Genomic DNA, 18,938 nt, shown 5'->3' with positions numbered 1-18,938 from the left:
TGAGTTTAAAATACTTTTTTTTTTTTTTTTTTTTTTTCCAAAACATCTTAGTTTATTTCAGAATACTTGTGTATAAGCAGTTAATCATATGCCGAATTCCTGACTAATTTCAAACATACAAAATTGGATTAAAAAATGTTTTTGAAATCTTCAACGTGATCAAATAGAAAATTGCAAATTGAAGAGAATTTCACTCCTAAAAATTAAAGGTCTCCTCCAGCACTTGAGTACAAGATCACCATTCTTCGAGGTATATGCCAATATATCGTGAACTTTAAATAATTCAAAATCTTAAGTACACCAAACTAAAATAGTGAAACCACCCCTTTTTCTTGGTCAAATGTTTGATCAAAATTATGATGATGGTGTGGTTATGTGAAGGGGACAACACCTTTTTGAACTTTGGAAATTTTCATGCAAACTTTTCCGTTTCTAGATTTTCTTAGAGTTTTTTAATTACCAAAAAAAAACAGTTATCGAGTTTTTCCTTATTTCTTCTGTTAATCTAGACATTAAATTTAATATGTAAAAATGACAAGACTATGTATATGATATGAGTGTTGCACCAAGAAAAAATTACTATCTAAAATCTTCACTAGTCACATATTTTTGAATAGTTATGATATATTTTCTGTTGCTTTATCATTTTACCGAGTTACCCACTTTCGAATTATCAGTTTTTATCAAAACATGGATTGATAATTATTTAAAATACAAGTAAAACAATTGTTGGTTTAGAAAAGAATTACATAGTTTTATTCTGAAACGGCATTGAACAGTATTGAGAGATATATACACATATTCTTCTTATCTTTTACACATTTTGGAAGTTTTACAACCAAAGAAACATGTTTTTTTTTTTTTTTGAAAAATTCTCTAACAAGATTTGAGGTGGACCAACTTGGATCCAGAATGTCACCACTCACCATTATATATCCTAACTGTTATCCACGCAAATAGAACACAACCGCTACCCCACAAGATAAACCAATAGCTTAAATTTTTAACAAAAAAAATTCGATTCAACTCCCACATAATTTGGTAGGTAATTTGACTCAAGGGCCTAGGCCCATTTAAACCAATGAAAGAAACTGAGAACGGCCCAAAGATATCTCACACATATCCTCTCTATATAATACATAATCATAGCATATCAATTTCATTATCACCGATCAAATTAGGGTTTCTCTTTCGATTACAGAGTTTCACTTGTTTGGAGCCAACAATCATACTCTGCAACCAAAATCCAAAACAAGAAAAAAATGGCCTGTCTCAACGATGATAAGAAGAAGAAGTTTCACCTAGTCCTTGACTTGGACCACACGCTTGTCCACTCGGTACTTGTTTCGGACCTTTCCGAAGAGCAGAAGTATCTAATCGAAGGAGCTGATTCAAGGTCAGATCTGTGGAGAATCAACAGAGATCCACTCCCAGCGAATATATGATAAAGCTACGACCTTTTCTTCATGAATTTCTATTAGAAGCCAACAAGCGTTTCATCATGCACGTATACACAATGGGTGATTCTAGTTACGCTCAGACCGTGTTGAAGTGGATTGATCCGGAAAAAAATATACTTTGGAGATCGAGTCCTAGCCAGAGAACAAAGTCCTTATGAGAAGACACTCGATCTTCTTGCTGTTGATGAGCGTAGAGTGGTAATTGTCGATGATGCGATTGATATTTGGCCTCATCACAATAGAAACTTGTTACAAATCAGCAAATACATTTATTTCAGCGTCGGTATTGAACTATTGATAAACATCGCAGAAGATAAGATAGACGAGAGTCGAAGCAACGGATCATTGGCGCACAAAAGATTCAAAAAGGTAAGTTTTAAAAGACCTGAGACTGTTGATACCTGATCCTTAATTATCATCAACAATACTGCTTCTGACTGTGTCAATCTACCAATGCTACAACACTCTTACTTTGAGATTTAGGATGTTTCTGGTTCCAACAACTCTTTAAACAAGCAATTTTGATTACACTAACTTTTTTATCTTTTACATTTTGACAAATGTACATGAGAAAAAAAAAGAGGATTGTTTACATCTTCTAATTGTTTTTGTCAACTTTAACGTTTGTTGTTGTTGCTTTAGAAATTGATAAAGCTAAATAAAGGAGAAAAAGAAGAAGAAGAAAATAAATTATTAAAAAAATGAAAAGGAAAAACAAAGAATTAAGAGAGGTGTGAAGTCAATATCGTTCTTTCATCTTTCACTACAATCTTCACTAACGCAGAGACCAAAATCTCTCTCATTTCGCCATAGCTGAGAGCTTCTTCTACTTTCCCTTAGCTTCTTTTTTCCTTCATTTTTGTTCTACCCTTGCGAATCTCTGAAATGAACCCTCAAGCTAATGACCGGAAGGAGTTTCAGGGAGATTGTTCGGCGACGGGAGATCTCACGGCAAAGCACGATTCAGCTGGAGGAAACGGAGGTGGAGGTGCTAGGTATAAGCTGATGTCACCGGCCAAGCTTCCGATCTCGAGGTCGACTGATATCACGATTCCTCCTGGGTTGAGTCCGACTTCGTTTTTGGAATCTCCTGTTTTCATCTCCAACATCAAGGTTTAAGCAGCTACTTTACTATCTCTTTCTTCTTCTTCTTCTTCGATTTTGGTAAATGCAATCACAGTTTCACCTCATTTTTGTTGTCGATTTGAGAAATTAGGTTTTCTGATTTCATATTTTTAAGACCTAAAGGATTTTTCATGAAATTGGATTGTGCCATTTTGAAACTGAGTTTGGAATTGGAATTGATTCATAACATTGACATTTTGTCCCACTTGTTCGGTTTCTCGTTGCTTCAATTTCGATTTGGATCACTGTTCATGTTAGTGGGGAATTTCTGGTAATTTGGTGGAGATGCTCTCTGCTTGCTCACTAGGAAAAACATTGGACTTGGGTTTCCATTTTTGTTTCTTAGTCCATTACAAGTGATTAAAAAACTATGATTTGTTTGCTTACGTTAGGGACTTTGGCCAAGATTCTGATTCTTTGTGCTACTATACTCTGCATTGGTTTGCATTTGTGTCCGTTCAGATTGTTCTTTCGAATAAACCTTTTTTTTTTATCATGTTCTATTGGTGCTGGATACTTTATTTATATCCTCTTGCTCTTTGTCGTTTCTTCTTCATACTGTCTAGTGTCTATCTTCCATGTGTTTGGTGCTTCTCTTTTCTTTTTCCATTCTTTGTACATTTAGGTTTCGGTTAGCTGCGTCTGTGTGGGGATTCCTTTTACTTATATGAGCTATTGAATGATTCTGTTGGTGAGAAAATGTACTTTACTCGCATGTTCACCATTTAGATCTATAGAGTATTCGTTTTGTTCAATTAAGTTATGAATAATAGGTTATATGCTATGTGCTCAATTTTATTTTGCATCTCTTAGTTATATCTTCTTATCCCTTGATTGAACAAGATATTGTTTTTGTTTTTAGAAGACTGTTTTTTTTAAAACATCATGTTTATTGATAGATCAGGTTCATGTTTTACAAAATCTGATATGTATTGTTTTATTCATGCCATTAATAATATGCCACTTTCTTTAACTTTCAGCCAGAACCTTCCCCTACTACTGGTTCTTTGTTCAAGCCTCGACCAGTGCACATTTCTGCTAGCTCAAGTTCTTATACAGGCAGGGGGTTCCATCAGAACACCTTTACTGAGCAGAAGTCCAGTGAATTTGAGTTCAGACCTCCTGCATCAAATATGGTATTGTCCAAAACAATGCTGTTTGTTATGCTTTGCATGTAATGTACTGTTCAGATAGTCGACGACATATGAACCCCGAACAGTGGCTGACCTAATTTTTCTGCACGAAGTCTATTTATTCAGCGCTTGGATTGCTTGTAAATCTCAAAATCTTTCGCCTTTGCATACATATAATACCATGCCAGCCTTAAATTGTTTCATAAGGAGCCTTGTATCCAAAAGCTCACAGTTTATAAGTTACTTGTATATTGTTGGGGGATGACTTTGTCTAAACATCTTTATTGATTTCAAGGTATATGCAGAGCTTGGCAAGATTAGAAGTGAGCCACCAGTACATTTTCAAGGCCAGGGCCATGGATCCTCACACTCACCTTCTTCGATCAGTGATGCTGCAGGTTCCTCAAGTGAGCTAAGCCGGCCAACTCCTCCTTGTCAGATGACACCAACGAGCTCAGATATTCCGGCTGGATCTGATCAAGAGGAATCAATCCAGACTTCCCAAAATGACTCCAGAGGAAGCACTCCATCCATCTTGGCTGATGATGGTTATAACTGGAGAAAATATGGTCAAAAGCATGTCAAAGGGAGTGAATTTCCCCGGAGCTATTATAAATGTACACATCCTAATTGTGAAGTGAAAAAGTTATTTGAAAGATCTCATGATGGGCAGATCACCGATATTATATACAAGGGTACACATGACCATCCTAAACCTCAACCTGGTCGCCGAAACTCTGGTGGTATGGCTGCACAAGAAGAAAGGCTAGACAAGTATCCTTCTTCAACTGGCCGAGATGGTAATCATAACTAAAACTTGAGACAAATATGCACTTACTCCCTTGGCAATATCTATAACTTTTTCCTTCTACTCTTATGTCTGCATACAGAGAAGGGATCTGGCGTCTACAACTTGTCTAACCCCAATGAACAAACTGGTAACCCTGAAGTACCTCCTATCTCAGCATCTGACGATGGTGGAGAAGCGGCAGCGTCAAATAGGAATAAAGATGAGCCGGACGATGATGATCCATTCTCAAAACGGAGGTATTAGAGTTTAACAAAGGATTCAGGTGCTTGATTTGAATCTGTGATTTGACATGATTAAAACTTTATTTTAACTTTATGTAGGAGGATGGAGGGTGCGATGGAAATAACTCCACTAGTGAAACCCATCCGGGAGCCTCGGGTTGTTGTTCAAACTCTGAGTGAGGTTGACATTCTGGATGATGGTTATAGATGGCGCAAATATGGGCAGAAAGTCGTAAGGGGGAACCCAAATCCCAGGTTTGTACAGCATTAAAGCTTTTAACACCCCAAAAAATTCCTTGCTTTTTTCTCGAATGAACATACATAAACATAACTTGCGAGTTCAAAATGGTAGCTAGAACAGTTTAGTCCTTGTCTTCAGGACCTAGTTATTTGACATGTGCATAAAGTGTTGCTTCTTTTAGGAATTTGGTTTGGAATATGGAAGATAGTGATCTTAACAGACTCAACATGTGCGCAATGGAGATATTATGTTTCATGATGTTCCTCGGCCTTTTGTAGGAGCTACTACAAATGCACAGCTCATGGATGCCCAGTGAGAAAACACGTGGAGAGAGCATCACATGATCCAAAAGCTGTAATAACAACATACGAAGGCAAACACGATCATGATGTTCCCACTTCAAAGTCTAGCAGCAATCACGAAATCCAGCCTCGGTTCAGACCAGATGAAACAGACACCATCAGCCTCAATCTTGGTGTTGGAATCTCATCTGATGGACCTAACCACGCTTCCAACGAACATCAGCACCAGAATCAACAACTTGTCAACCAAACTCACCCAAATGGAGTCAATTTCAGGTTTGTTCATGCTAGTCCCATGTCATCCTACTATGCTAGCTTAAATAGCGGTATGAATCAGTACGGCCAGAGAGAAACAAAGAACGAGACTCAAAATGGTGACATCTCGTCCTTGAACAATTCATCTTACCCATATCCGCCCAACATGGGGAGAGTACAATCGGGTCCGTAAAACAAAAAGTAAGCAACATTATGTACGGGATCTTCTTAGGTTAGGAATGGGACGAGGCCTTGTTCTATATAATTCCTATTTCTTCACAGAGAGCTGATCTTGATTCAAACTATCTCCACCATATATATTTGTTTGTGTCACCTGTATTGAGTTCCAAAAATGTTATGTAAAAATACACAACAAGATGTTAATGCTTTTATTTAAACAAGAAACAGCAATATTACTACAAACTATTTCTTCTTCACCGTAATTAGATATGCTCCATGAAAGAAACACCACGACGGTACTTAAGCTACGTGGTCCTTAAGCAGACAATTACAACTGTTGCCCGTTTTTCAATAATAGTTTCTCAACTTTTAGTTCTAGACTTCTAGATTTGTCAAAAACTCATAATAATGAGATATAAATACTTCGACTAGGTGATTTACCATGGGACAATATTAAACTTTGTTCAATTATTTGGAAGGTTATACTATACAGTCTCTATACAAAATTAAGAGATTTGTGCAAGAAGTAGATTGGCAATTAAAACAGTAACCTTATTCTCTCTTACATGTATCTAGATTATTTGGTGGAAGTTACAATCTCTAATTTCATATTTAGAACTTTTTTTTTTCCGAAGCATTTACTGTTGTTAAAGACAAACATATTAGATTCTTTTAGATCATAGTACCCGTTAAGCAAATAAAAATTTTGTCGCTATCAAACTAATGACATTATAAGTCATTTATAATCATCGTCGTCAAAATAGTCTTGTTTTTTTCACCGGACCAGTGAATCATTTTCATCTTTTGCGGAAAGGTAAAAATCGGATTATCATGTTAATTTTTTTGCAAAAATTGACAACGCTATTTATGGTAGCGGATCGAATCCATCATAAAAAATATTTAAATATAAAATAACAAAATTTGTTAAAGTCACTTATACAATTCTATTCAATTAGATCATTTTACCTAATATAGCGTTGTTTAAATCAATTATAATTGAACATTCAACGAATTCGTTAAATTTCTTTAAAAAGAAGTACATTTTAAGAAAGAGTTTGTTTTAATCATTTGTTCAATCACATAAACTTAGCTTCCTTATCATAAAGAAGTAAAACAATTTCATTAATATTAAACCGATATAGCAATTATTACGTATCAATTTTATTTTTATCTGTTATATAGTAATTTTATAGATAATTTATTTACAAAACTATCATATCATTGAAAAATTACCAAATTAAATTTGTAGTTAAAAAAATATATTTTTCTATAGGTCACAAACATTGAATATGTTAACTTTTTTTGTCCAAAAACCTAATATAAAATCCTTGAAATATAAAGTCTAGGCTCGGTACCTGGTTCGGAACCGGACGTTAGGGTAGTTTATAGCGTCATCGATCCACGAGATGCATCAAACATAAAATCTGAACCGTTGATGAACTCTATTACAGCAATGAAATCGGACGGTAATGATTCATCCTAAGCCTGACGTGGCATTAAATTGTATTTAAAATCTGGCTTTGCGTCCGAATCCTTGAATTTCTCTCTCCTAAAAAACGCTATCAAAAAGAAAAACAAAAGCTATTTGTTCTGTTTTGTAAGAAAAAAAGTAGTTAGAGGAGAAAAAAAACTCAGTGCCGAGTCTTGTGATACTCTGAGGTGAGATTCCGAAGTCTTCTGCTTTAGAACCCTGTGGATACTCTGCTTAAATCTTTGTGAGCTTTTATGTTTTGAGCTTTGTTTGAATTCGCATGTTCTTTTGGTTCTTCTTTGTGTTTGTTTAAAGTTGCGATGAGAAGTTAGGGTTTCTCATGCGCTTCTTTTATTTGTGAATTTCGATGTTTTGATTATTTATTGTCTTTTTGATATCTGATGCTATTAAGTTGTTGACAAAATGCATGAATTTGACGTTGATTGACTTGATTTCGAGAGATTCAAGATGGGTTTGTGTTTTGTCTGAATCTGTGTGGTGTAAGCTCTGGAGATTTGTCTGAATGAAAGGGTGTTTTTTGGTTTCATTTGTCCATCTGGATCTTTGTTCTACTGAATGTATAAGAAGCGAGGATAAATGATGAACCTTCGAGATTTTGGTTTCTTAGTGACTTACGCGAAATTTCCATTTAGTTCTTCTTCTGCAGATCTAAAGTGGGATTAAGTGATAATTATGGATCAATAATGAGATCTAAATTAGATTTGTCTTATTGTTGACTAGCCAAGTTTTAGATGTTGTTTTCCTGGAATTAGTTTTTTTTCGCATATATGCTAAGTGTGAATTCAATGCGTTTTACATGTTCTTTATGTCAAGTTGTTCAATTTCTTTATAGAGAGCATTAATTTCTGCTATCGTAGCAATATTAATCCTCTGAACTGATTTCTCATTCACAGCCACAAGAAGTGTTTTTGGTGGAAGGATCTACTGAACTGGTTTGTAATATGGGGGAAGATACAAAGGCAACCATTGAGCCAACCGCAAACAAGACTACTTCTCTTGAAAAGCCATCAGAGGCTATGGCTGGAAAGGAGAATGCTGGGGGTAAGGAAACACAAGAACTGGCGAAAGATGAGGATATGGCTGAGCCAGACAATATGGAGATAGATGCTCAGATTAAGAAAGATGATGAAAAAGCTGAGACGGAAGATAAAGAGTCAGAGGTTAAGAAAAATGAAGACAATGCTGAGACTCAAAAAATGGAAGAGAAGGTTGAGGTCACCAAAGATGAGGGACAAGCAGAGGCTACCAACATGGATGAAGATGCCGATGGAAAGAAAGAGCAAACTGATGATGGTGTTTCAGTGGAAGATACTGTAATGAAGGAAAACGTGGAATCTAAAGACAATAACTATGCCAAAGATGATGAAAAAGAGACCAAAGAGACAGATATTACTGAGGCAGACCACAAAAAAGCTGGGAAGGAGGACATACAACATGAAGCTGACAAAGCAAATGGAACAAAAGATGGCAATACAGGAGACATCAAAGAGGAAGGGACACTGGTAGATGAAGACAAAGGGACAGATATGGATGAAAAAGTGGAGAATGGGGATGAAAATAAACAAGTGGAGAATGTTGAAGGAAAAGAAAAGGAAGATAAGGAAGAAAATAAAACAAAGGAAGTTGAGGCGGCAAAGGCTGAGGTGGATGAGTCAAAGGTAGAAGATGAAAAAGAAGGGAGTGAGGATGAGAACGACAATGAAAAAGTGGAGAGCAAAGATGCAAAGGAAGATGAGAAAGAGGAGACAAATGATGATAAAGAAGATGAAAAAGAAGAGAGCAAGGGTTCTAAAAAGCGTGGGAAAGGGACGAGTTCTGGAGGAAAGGTTCGCGAGAAGAATAAAACCGAGGAAGTAAAAAAGGATGCAGAGCCTAGGACTCCTTTCTCTGATCGCCCTGTGCGTGAGCGGAAATCTGTTGAGAGGCTTGTTGCATTGATTGATAAAGACTCCTCGAAAGAATTCCGTGTTGAAAAGGTTTGCCAAAACTTTCCTGAGCTGAGTAGAACTTTATTGCTAGATATGTTTATAATAATCCTTTGGATATTACAGGGGCGAGGTGCATATCTCAAAGATATTCCCAATGGTATGTTCATATTCTATCTATCTGTCCTTCAAGCATCTATCTCGAATTATCCTTGTGCTGAAAAGTCTTTTGTGTTAGCTTTCCAAGTTTACAGTTTGAGCCCCTTATTATCTTCAAGTGTGCGTAGCCTAAACGTTCTTTTGTTACGAGAATTCTATGTGCTGGATACTACTAGTTGTTAAATTGCATGTATACTATGGGTGGATTCTTTGATCTATACACTTTTCGGTTCTGGTTATGTGAATCTTCATTTGAATTTTTTTTCTTGGCATTGATCAATTCCAGCCGGCTCAGAAGCAAGATTTCTTGTAAACCAAAATCTAATAATCGCGACCTACCTAAAAAATACCTTTATTGTTCCATTTTTTCATCTTTTTATTTTTGTTTGAAGTTGAAATGAAGTAGATAACTTGAATGTTTCTTCTCTGTAGTTGCTAACAAGGTAATGAGGAAGAGGTCTGATGAAACTTTGAAGCTGCTTCACCCAATTCTATTTGGTGGGAGGAGAGGGAAGGTGAGCGTCTCTTTGGATCCTTTTGACATTATGCTGCTCCAATAGTCATACTTCTAAAATTGTCAATCATGGGCATACTCTTGTAGTTTGAGACCAGTGGTATGGACTCATGTGCTGTAGCAAGTCTGCTAATCATGTTTGTATGTATCTTATTCTTCTTGCTTTAACAGGCTGCTCAGATCAAGACAAACATATTGGGCTTCTCTGGTTTCGTTTGGCATGGAGATGAGGTGTGCAACATTACACATAATGAATGCTTTTACATATGCCTTTGCTTTGTATATAATTGTGGCTCTTTGGTATTTGCAGAAGAAAGCAAAAGAAAAAGTAAAAGAAAAGCTTGAGAAATGCACCAAAGAGAAACTGTGGGAGTTTTGTGATGTGTTGGACATACACATTACCAAGGCTACAACAAAGAAGGTCATTATGGTTATCAATTTCTAAGTTTTTGTTCTTGAGATTCATTTTTTTCCTCTGTGAATAGATACATGTGAAGGTTTAAATTTCTGTCTTTGTTGAGCAGCTTGATTAGCCATTTCTGGTTGTCCAAGTTTATGCTTATTCATTTCCCCATTTAATCGAATCTGGCAACTTCTTGTTGCATGCTTTTTCAACACAGGAAGATATTATTACAAAACTGTTTGAGTTTTTGGAGAAACCTCATGTGACAGGTGATGTGACCGGTGACACTACAGTTTCTGAGAAAGAGAAGGTAATGTGGTGTTGGGAAAGTTTTGTTTGCTTTAATAACTATTGTGCATCTTACATTCTTTAAAAACATTCTGTTGAAACAGTCAAGTAAGGGAGCAAAACGCAAGAGAACTCCCAAGAAAACTTCACCTACAGCTGGGAGTTCATCCTCCAAACGATCAGCAAAGGTAATGCATAGCTTAGAGCTGAGGGCTTGCTTGTTCATTAATCTTGTTATTAACTCTGAAAAGAACGTGTAATCTCAATGTAGCTTATTTGCAACTGTCCATCACTGGTCAACCCGTCAATGTTTCTGGCTAAGTATTTTAATCTGATTATATTATTCTGCACTTCCTTTGCAGAGCCAAAAAAAGTCTGAAGAAGCAACAAAAGTTGTCAAAAAGAGTTTAGCTCATTCTGATGATGAATCTGAAGAAGAGAAAGAAGAAGAAGAAAAACAAGAGGAGGAGAAGGCAGAAGAGAAAGAAGAGAAAAAAGAGGAGGAGAATGAAAATGGCATTCCTGATAAATCTGAGGATGAGGCGCCTCAGCCTTCTGAAAGCGAGGAGAAAGATGAATCTGAGGAGCATTCTGAAGAAGAAACTACAAAGAAGAAACGTGGTTCTAGATTGTCAGCTGGGAAGAAAGAATCAGCAGGGAGAGCCAGAAACAAGAAAGCAGTGGTCGCTGCAAAATCCAGTCCACCAGAGAAGATTACACAGAAGCGGTCATCAGCCAAACGAAAGAAGACTGATGATGACAGTGATACAAGTCCAAAGGCGTCCTCTAAGAGGAAGAAGTCTGAAAACCCTATCAAGGCCTCCCCGGCTCCTTCAAAGTCTGCATCAAAAGAGAAGCCAGGTTTGGTCATTATCCTGTTTTTTTCTTCCAGTAAGATGGTCGCTTAGGTAGAATAAAAACATGTTGGGTGTAGTGTATGTCAGATGCATTGGAGAATCTTATTCCTTATATCTTCATTTTCAGAAGCGAACCAATATACAACCACTAATGTTTTCTGACACCATGTTTATCTCTGTTTGTGTCTATATGCTAAAAGTAAAAAGGGCTGGAAAAGGGAAAGACAAGCCGAGTGATAAAGTGCTGAAAAATGCAATCGTTGAGATCTTGAAAAGAGTGGACTTTAGTACGGTGAGTAATTTCTCAACCTTTTATATGCGATACACTTAACTACTTGGGATGTGTGTGGAATAAAACAAAATTGGATTCTGCCGAACAAACTTATTGGTTACATGAAATAACCTTCGTTTTCTGAAAGCTGATTTGAAGTTTGTTGTGCAATATCTATTCAAACTGTGAATTTCCTTCTATACCTAGATAACCTAATAAGAGCATTGTTGTTCTTCTGCAGGCTACGTTCACGGACATCCTTAAAGAACTTGGTATGAACAGATTGGTTTCAGTCATTTGTTTTTCCAGTGATTCCTGGTTATATATAAAATAAACACATTGTTTCATCCATCTTTCAGCTAAGGAGTTCACAGAAGATCTCACTCCAAGAAAGTCATCTATAAAGATGATAATCCAAGAGGAGCTCACCAAATTAGCAGATGAGGAGGAGGAGGAGGAAAAGAAAGAAGAGGATTCAGAGAAGGAGGAAGCAGGAGGGTCTGGTGGTGGTGAGGAGGTGAAAGCCTAAACTCCTTTCTGATCACATCGCACATATTGAGTCTCTCTGTCAGATACTGTTGCCTAATGCCTAGTAGTCATCTGGCAAATGTGTAAGTTAAATCTGTGGATGTAATATTTTGTTGTTGGAGTCTGAACTGCGTAAAGCAGCTTTACTTTTGGTAGAGACAAGAGGAAGAAGCTGCATAGCCAAAGGATAGGTTGCTTGTATGTCTATAGCATTTAACATAAAAGCCTCCTTGGATTGTCTTTGATTTGTGAGGCTCCCTTTTCGAGACATTGTCAAGGTTTCTTTTGTTTATGTCTTTTGGTTTGAAGGAGGCCAATGGTAATAAATGAATAATATGTTTCTCTTGATTCCCTTTAAGACTTTGAATATTGCAGAAGGAATTTATGCTCATCTTGTATCCTTGATCTATCTCTAACATATCTGCAAATCTACCAACGCAAATCCAGTCTAAGAAATGTAGGAATTGGTACCTCATAAACATATACAACAAAGATTAACATTGATGAAGAAGAGAGTCTGTATTCTTACAGGACCAAAATATACAGAAAAGAATCTGTGCTCTTCTTCTACATCCCCTTTTCGGACAACCCAAACACAAGTTCCAAAAGAATGTAATTGCTGTTGTTACATTCAGAGTACCTAAATAGATTGCAATGGAGACACTGCAAATACATAGAATTCAAAGCAGATGGCTAAACATGGTTAACTATAAGCATAAGCAACACTTGTCCAGGCTTTTATCATTCTGGCTGCAGCTACTATTATCTTATTTGATGTACTAGATTCGAAAAGACCTGTCACACACACAAAGGCAAAAGTACCGGTCCGATTGCAAAATAGAATATCGATTAAGGAGTAAACCGGAATAAGAGTAACGGAATATACTTGACAGACCTCTCTCAGTAGAAGAATCACTGAGAAACTTTCACTTCTTCTTCGTCTCCGTAGTTTCAGTTTCGATCTGTAAAGTTTCAAACTTGTGGTCGAATTTTTAAATGGGAAGTGGAAGAGATAGAGACGACCCTTTATCCTTCACCAGCAATCCATCTACGGCGTCGTCTCCAGTCACTGTATCTGACTATCTCGACAACTTTCTCGGCGAACCCACTTCTCGCTCCGGTAGTTTTCAAAGCGAGAGCTTACTCGGTGGAGGCGGTGGAGAAAGCATCAACGACGCTGATTTTGGATTCGCTCGTCCTGATTTCCGATCGGAACAACTAGCTGGAACCGTACAGTTTTACGAGAGGCATGTCTTCTTGTGCTACAAAAAGCCATCTGTTTGGCCCGCAAGGATCGAGGCTGCTGAGTTCGATCGATTGCCTAGGCTACTCTCTGCTGCTGTATCGGCCAGAAAGGGTAGCATGAAGAAGGAGGTCAGCTTTTTACTCTACTATTTTCTGATTCCATTGATTCAGCTTGTTCGCTGTTAACTTGCATCTCCTGTTTCCAAGTATATTGCTTGATTCTCATAAATCTAGGTCTGATTGTTTCCAATAAGTCTCCCAAATAAGCAAAAAGCATTTGCGTTCACTTGTTTTGGCTTACTTAAAGTATCTGTTTAAGGTCGTAATGAGTCATAAAAACTCTTGCCTGGTGACTCTTGGGATTTCTGTATGGGTCAAATAAGGCAAAGTTTCTATTTTTGGCACGATTCTATGGCTAACAACATAATAACTTGTCTATTGGCTTCAAGATGGGATCTTAGGACTTGCACCTCCGTTTTTTGAGCTATGACAGTGGTGAACTTAAGTGGAAATGGTGTCTGTAATGGATTGCTTCTTTTCGGATAGTCTCATGATGATGCCTTCATGATTGTCTTTTGCTTTGTGCCTCATGTTTTTTTTTTTTTTTTTGGCCATTGTTTCGTAGACTCGACTCACAATATGTGAGGGGCATGATGGAACAGAGACATCCAATGGTGATGTACTTATTTTTCCTGATATGATCAGATACAGGTAAGGGGTGAAGTCTTCCTAGTTGGAGATTTCTTAGATTTGGTTTCGTTTTTTCTATCAACAGTTGGGACTTTTTTTTGACAGTTTTGATTTAACAAAAATTGCAGGAGATTGACTCACTTTGATGTGGAGACCTTTGTGGAAGAGGTGCTTGTGAAGGATGGTGAATGGCTGCCTGGAAATCCTGAATTGCTGAAAGGCTCATATGTCTTTGTATGTTCCCATGGATCCCGAGACCGGCGATGTGGGGTTTGTGGGCCGTCGCTAGTTAGTAGATTCAGAGAAGAACTTGAGTTCCATGGTCTTCAAGGTAAAGTGTCAATTAGCCCATGTTCTCACATAGGTGGTCACAAATACGCTGGGAATGTTATCATCTACCGATCAAACATCAACAGGGAAGTCACAGGACACTGGTGAGTAAGGAATTACGGATTTATCAACTAGTTTGAGGCTATATTCATCTTTTTCATGTGGTTTTACAATAATTTTGAATGAGAAGATCAAGAATACATTTGTAATGGTGTTGGTTTCATGAACGGTTGTGATCTTTTAATTGGTATCTTCAAACTTCAGTTGTTATTAGTACATTGGAAGTTCTCTGCAATGTCTGAATCAATCATACCCTGTTTTTGACTTGATGATTGAATCATTCTTGTGTCTAGGTATGGGTATGTGACCCCAGAAGATGTACCTATTCTTTTGGAGCAGCACATCAACAAAGGCGAGATTGTAGACCGGCTATGGAGGTACGTACAAAGTTTTCTTGTTCTGTCAGTTTTCTCGCAGTTTCCGGATTAGTGGTAATTGGTAGATTCACACATGATGCTTCTCTGATTATTAGGGGTGAAATGGGTCTATCAGAAGAAGATCAGAAGAAAACTCAAGAAGGGCGATTTCAGCTAAATGGTACAGTCCATTCCGTAAAGATCAATGGGAAAGTGAGTCAAGAATCATCGGTTCACAACGCCGATGTTTCCTGTTGCCAGTCACGAGCTGCAGAACCTAATGGTTGTTGCCAACAAAATGGGAACAGCTCTTCATGTTGTCAAGACGACACTACTCTGATGTTGTCACTGGGAACATCAGAAGATAATCAACTTGAAAGTGAAAACAACACTGAGAAGCTGACACCAGGAAGAAAAATTGCAGAAAAGACTTTCTTTAGAATTAATAGTGACAAAGGATCTTCGACACGTAAGGTTTGCGGAATACCAACATGGTTAGAGAGCTGGGAGCGAGAAGATACTTATGCTGCTCTTGCTGTTGTCTGTGCTGCTGCTTCCGTGGCTGTTGCCTATACTTGCTACAAACAGTTGTAACGAAGAAATTTGTAGCCCTAAGATGATTGTGTATTGTGTTCTTATAAGACATTGTGATTTTGTTTCTGCTTTCAAACTACATTTTCCTTTCGATTTAAAGGAGGGTTCTTGTCAGAACTGTTTGATGATATGTATCCTGTTAACTCTGCTTCTGCTTCTCAAGATTCTTAGAACCGAGTGTTATTGCTAAAATATCTCAGCTTTCGCAATTTCTGATTTAGAAAAGTAGCTTAGGGCTTTTAAGCTTCTTTGCGTTGCAGGTAATCACAAAACCATCTCAGCGTGAACTCTCAAGAATGGCATTGACAAAGAATTAAAAAGAGTTATCACATTTTCAAAATACTAAACGTATTTGCAGATCGCCAAGAACAAATTGATAAATCTAATGGCAGTTTTCTTGCTGAAATATGTCAAAAGAAATCGAACTCCAGATAATTACTCTGGTCAGACTTGACACTAGTAGATGTGGCTGCTGCTGGAGTAGCAGGCGCACTCTCATAATCAACCGGTTTTGGTATCTCTGGTGGGCTAGCGCATCGAACCAATGCCCAATTCACTCCTTCAAAGAAAGGATGTTGCTTCATCTCAGTTGCACCACGCTTATACGCTAATCTATGCTGAGGCTCTTTCACAAGCAGACTCCTAATCAAATCCCTAGCAGCAAAACTGACAACTGGAGATTCTGGGAAACGCAGAGGCTGACCCACAACGTTGAAGAGTGTTGCTCGGTTTCCTGACCCTTTAAACGGGGTTTTACCAAACAATAGCTCATACAAAAAGATCCCAAAAGTCCACCAATCAACCGCACTCCCATGCCCTTCACCTTTGATGATCTCAGGAGCTAAATACTCATGTGTGCCAACAAATGACATTGAGCGAGCACTTGTGGGCTCAGCAACGAGCTCGGGCAATGGACTTACCTGGTTTCCAGTTTCGTTTTTCATTTTCTTGTCTTTCTTGGATTTACTTGAGAAATAACGTGGAGAAAAGCATGTTGTAGGAGCAGAAATGCAAGATGGCTGTTGGATGCAAGCAGGTTGCGCACAATAACCCGAGTTCTTTTGCCCTTCAGACGCAAGAACAGTTGATCTGACCACTGTGGGGCTAACAGTACATCTCAAGGAGAGGTCGAAGTCAGAAAGCATCACATGTCCATCATCTCTAACAAGAACATTCTCTGGCTTTAGATCGCGGTATATGATGCCAAGCATATGAAGATATTCCATTGCAAGAAGTACTTCCGCTACATAAAACCTGGAAAATGTAAACAAAGCCAATATGATTTTAACAAAAAAAAAAAAAAAGTGGTATCTTGGATGCAAAACATGAAACTGATTATTCAAAATGTTTTTACTTTGCTGCTTGTTCTGAAAATCGCTTCCCGGGCTGTCTTTGTCGAAGGGTATGCAAGTCACCTCCAGGACAGAACTCCATAACCAAACATGAGAACTTCTCAGTCTCGAAGTGACTATACAAAGTTGGGAGAAAAGGGTGGTCAAGACACTGCAATATCTCCCTCTCGGTCTGAGCTCTAAGAAGCTTTTTACGGCTAGCCAAAGCCCCTTTGTCCATAACCTTCATTGCAAAAAAACACCTTGTTCCGTGCAACTCAGCAAGGTGGACAGTTCCGATATCCCCACACCCTAACCTCTTCAAGAGCCTAAAATGGTTCAACCCCAATACGCCATGTTTCGTTCGGACAGCTTGAATTGCTTCCCATCTCACGTCATTCGCCTTGTGAGGCTTGTTGTTACCACTAAAGCTGCTACATGTGCTCTCATCACTGATATCACTGCTTGTGCTTGGTCTACATGTGTTACTCTTCCCGCTCTGATCAGACTTTTCATTAAATTTAACTTCACCTCCAGTTTTACTGTCGCTGCTTGGAGCAAAAGACAAAGTTGAAGATACTTGATCTGCCAAAGTGTTTACTGAGACACTTTGACTGGAATAAGATGTTTCCGGGGTTTCCTTATCGCCCTTTTCCTTCTTATTTTCTGGGAGAACTCCAGAACCATACTTCGAGGCCATGAACGGTTACCTTACCTATCTACTTAACACTCAAGATTCAAGGAGCTGCTTTTGACTCCAGTAACCACTATTGTCACGGATCCCGTCAGATAGTGACCTGAGCTCTGCAGTGAGCAAAACATAGCGTCAGAGAAGAAGACGGCTTATTAGAATAAAAAAGCTTAAAACACTTCAAATTCAGATAACAGAAGGCTCGTTTAGAACTAGAATCATGGGAAGATCAATAAACAAGAGCTCTCATTCATTTCTCCCCGTAATGAAGAAACATCCTTTAACATAGAGCTGAGCAGAAAAACACTAAAAAGTTGCTATTTTTTAAAAACAGAAGATACCATCAGAGCTGATGCCACAACTCAATCATTGCAGTATGAATCATAAGATCGAGCTCAAAGAAATCAAATTAAGAAAAATAACTGAGTCAAAGAAAAAATAATTTTCATATAGAGAACAAGTCGAAAGAAAGAAGCTTTAGCTCAACTTGGTTACGGATCTCGAGCTCAAATCTCGTTGACAATCAATTGAGAGACATACATTTACTCAACCCAAAGTAATTCACTACTTCCACATCAGGGAACACTCTCTGATTCTCCAATTAACCAAAATTAGCATAAACCCTAATCACACATTTCATGCAAAGTAGACTTTTTTTTTTTGCTAAGTTTAAACAGATCTCAGGAAAGTAAGAACAATCAAGCAAAGCTCTTCTGGATCTATGCAGACTCGTAGAAACAAAAGAAATGAAATTGAGGAGAAATACTTCATAAATCGTTACCTTAATGTATATAGCTTTTGGATTGAAAGATCTTGTCACAATTTTTGGTCAGGAATTAAGCAGAGAAGAAGAAAAGGGATACCAAAGAGAAAGGAGATGACTTTCATTAAGAATCAGTAAAGAGAGATTGAGAAAGCTCATCACCTTCCTTCCATGGAAATGAAGAGAGAGAGAGAGATGAATCAGAGAGTAAGAAATGAGAGAGTTGGGTCTACCATGAAAAGAGAGGAAAGAGTTGGTCAAAGCTAAAGTTTTCGACTTTTTTATTTAGGGCTTTTCAATTCTTTTTTCCTGTATTTTTCTTACAACTGGAAGACAAAAAGCTTTCGAGTTCCCAAAAAAAAAGACAAAGCTTTCAAGGATGCTTATCGTAATGCCTTGTACTTTGCGGTAATAATTATTTCCATGTTTAGTTTGTTCAAAAACATAGTTATTTCCATGCAAATTTTCTTTTCAAATTATATGCAGAAATATATTTTTTGATTTCCTATTTTCAATGGTTTATTGAGATTTTGTTATTTATCCATACCATAAGTCCACAAAATTACTTACCATTTTGGTTAGCAAGAAATTAAAATGAACTCATTTGCTTTTAAAAGCTGTATCTTTTGGGTCCTGCAAAGGAATCTCTTTTCTATAATCTTGGATATCCAAATATAAAGTGAATACAGCAATTATACGATGTTATATGTGAT

At 37.6% G+C, this 18,938-nt stretch overlaps 4 protein-coding genes across 11 annotated transcripts; 3 read left to right on the top strand and 1 right to left on the bottom strand.

Annotated features, from left to right (window-relative positions):
- Positions 1-1,154: 1,154 nt before the first annotated feature.
- On the top strand, positions 1,155-6,034 carry WRKY20 (WRKY family transcription factor family protein). 7 transcript variants are annotated; one of them, NM_001341825.1, is made up of 7 exons: positions 1,155-1,829; positions 2,382-2,573; positions 3,566-3,721; positions 4,014-4,518; positions 4,609-4,765; positions 4,850-5,005; positions 5,270-5,995. In NM_001341825.1, exons 2-7 carry the CDS (start codon positions 2,466-2,468, stop codon positions 5,739-5,741), a joined length of 1,554 nt encoding a protein of 517 aa, NP_001329239.1. In that variant the 5' UTR covers positions 1,155-1,829; positions 2,382-2,465; the 3' UTR covers positions 5,742-5,995. The 7 variants fall into 7 exon arrangements, with proteins under 7 accessions (NP_001329239.1, NP_849450.1, NP_001329241.1 ...); NM_179119.5 differs by lacking the exon at positions 1,155-1,829 and having other exon boundaries at positions 2,043-2,573; positions 5,270-6,034; NM_001341823.1 differs by lacking the exon at positions 1,155-1,829 and having other exon boundaries at positions 2,043-2,573; positions 3,566-3,858; positions 5,270-6,034.
- Positions 6,035-7,268: 1,234 nt separating this feature from the next.
- On the top strand, positions 7,269-12,634 carry AT4G26630 (DEK domain-containing chromatin associated protein). Of its 2 annotated transcripts, none has more exons than NM_118797.5 (12): positions 7,269-7,387; positions 8,114-9,196; positions 9,272-9,305; positions 9,737-9,819; positions 9,990-10,049; positions 10,129-10,239; positions 10,439-10,531; positions 10,614-10,697; positions 10,872-11,370; positions 11,567-11,658; positions 11,879-11,909; positions 11,997-12,634. In NM_118797.5, the coding sequence occupies exons 2-12, from the start codon at positions 8,162-8,164 to the stop codon at positions 12,164-12,166; spliced, it is 2,292 nt and encodes a 763-aa protein (NP_194393.3). In that variant the 5' UTR covers positions 7,269-7,387; positions 8,114-8,161; the 3' UTR covers positions 12,167-12,634. The 2 variants fall into 2 exon arrangements, with proteins under 2 accessions (NP_194393.3, NP_001031724.1); NM_001036647.3 differs by having other exon boundaries at positions 7,316-7,443; positions 11,997-12,555.
- A 355-nt stretch (positions 12,635-12,989) lies between these two features.
- On the top strand, positions 12,990-16,010 carry AT4G26620 (Sucrase/ferredoxin-like family protein). Its single transcript, NM_118796.4, has 5 exons — positions 12,990-13,539; positions 14,036-14,121; positions 14,229-14,534; positions 14,784-14,867; positions 14,963-16,010. The coding sequence occupies exons 1-5, from the start codon at positions 13,162-13,164 to the stop codon at positions 15,438-15,440; spliced, it is 1,332 nt and encodes a 443-aa protein (NP_567751.1). The 5' UTR covers positions 12,990-13,161; the 3' UTR covers positions 15,441-16,010.
- Positions 15,637-18,562, bottom strand: D6PKL1 (D6 protein kinase like 1). The gene is made up of 3 exons (NM_118795.4): positions 18,244-18,562; positions 16,795-17,575; positions 15,637-16,694 (listed from the first exon to the last, which is right to left on the bottom strand). Exons 2-3 carry the CDS (start codon positions 17,469-17,471, stop codon positions 15,851-15,853), a joined length of 1,521 nt encoding a protein of 506 aa, NP_194391.1. The 5' UTR covers positions 17,472-17,575; positions 18,244-18,562; the 3' UTR covers positions 15,637-15,850.
- Positions 18,563-18,938: the final 376 nt, after the last annotated feature.

This window comes from Arabidopsis thaliana, chromosome 4 (assembly GCF_000001735.4).
Source record: "Arabidopsis thaliana chromosome 4, partial sequence".
Taxonomy (NCBI): Eukaryota; Viridiplantae; Streptophyta; class Magnoliopsida; order Brassicales; family Brassicaceae; genus Arabidopsis; species Arabidopsis thaliana.
Note: the sequence above shows the minus strand (reverse complement) of the source record. Positions and strands in the feature narration are given on the sequence as shown.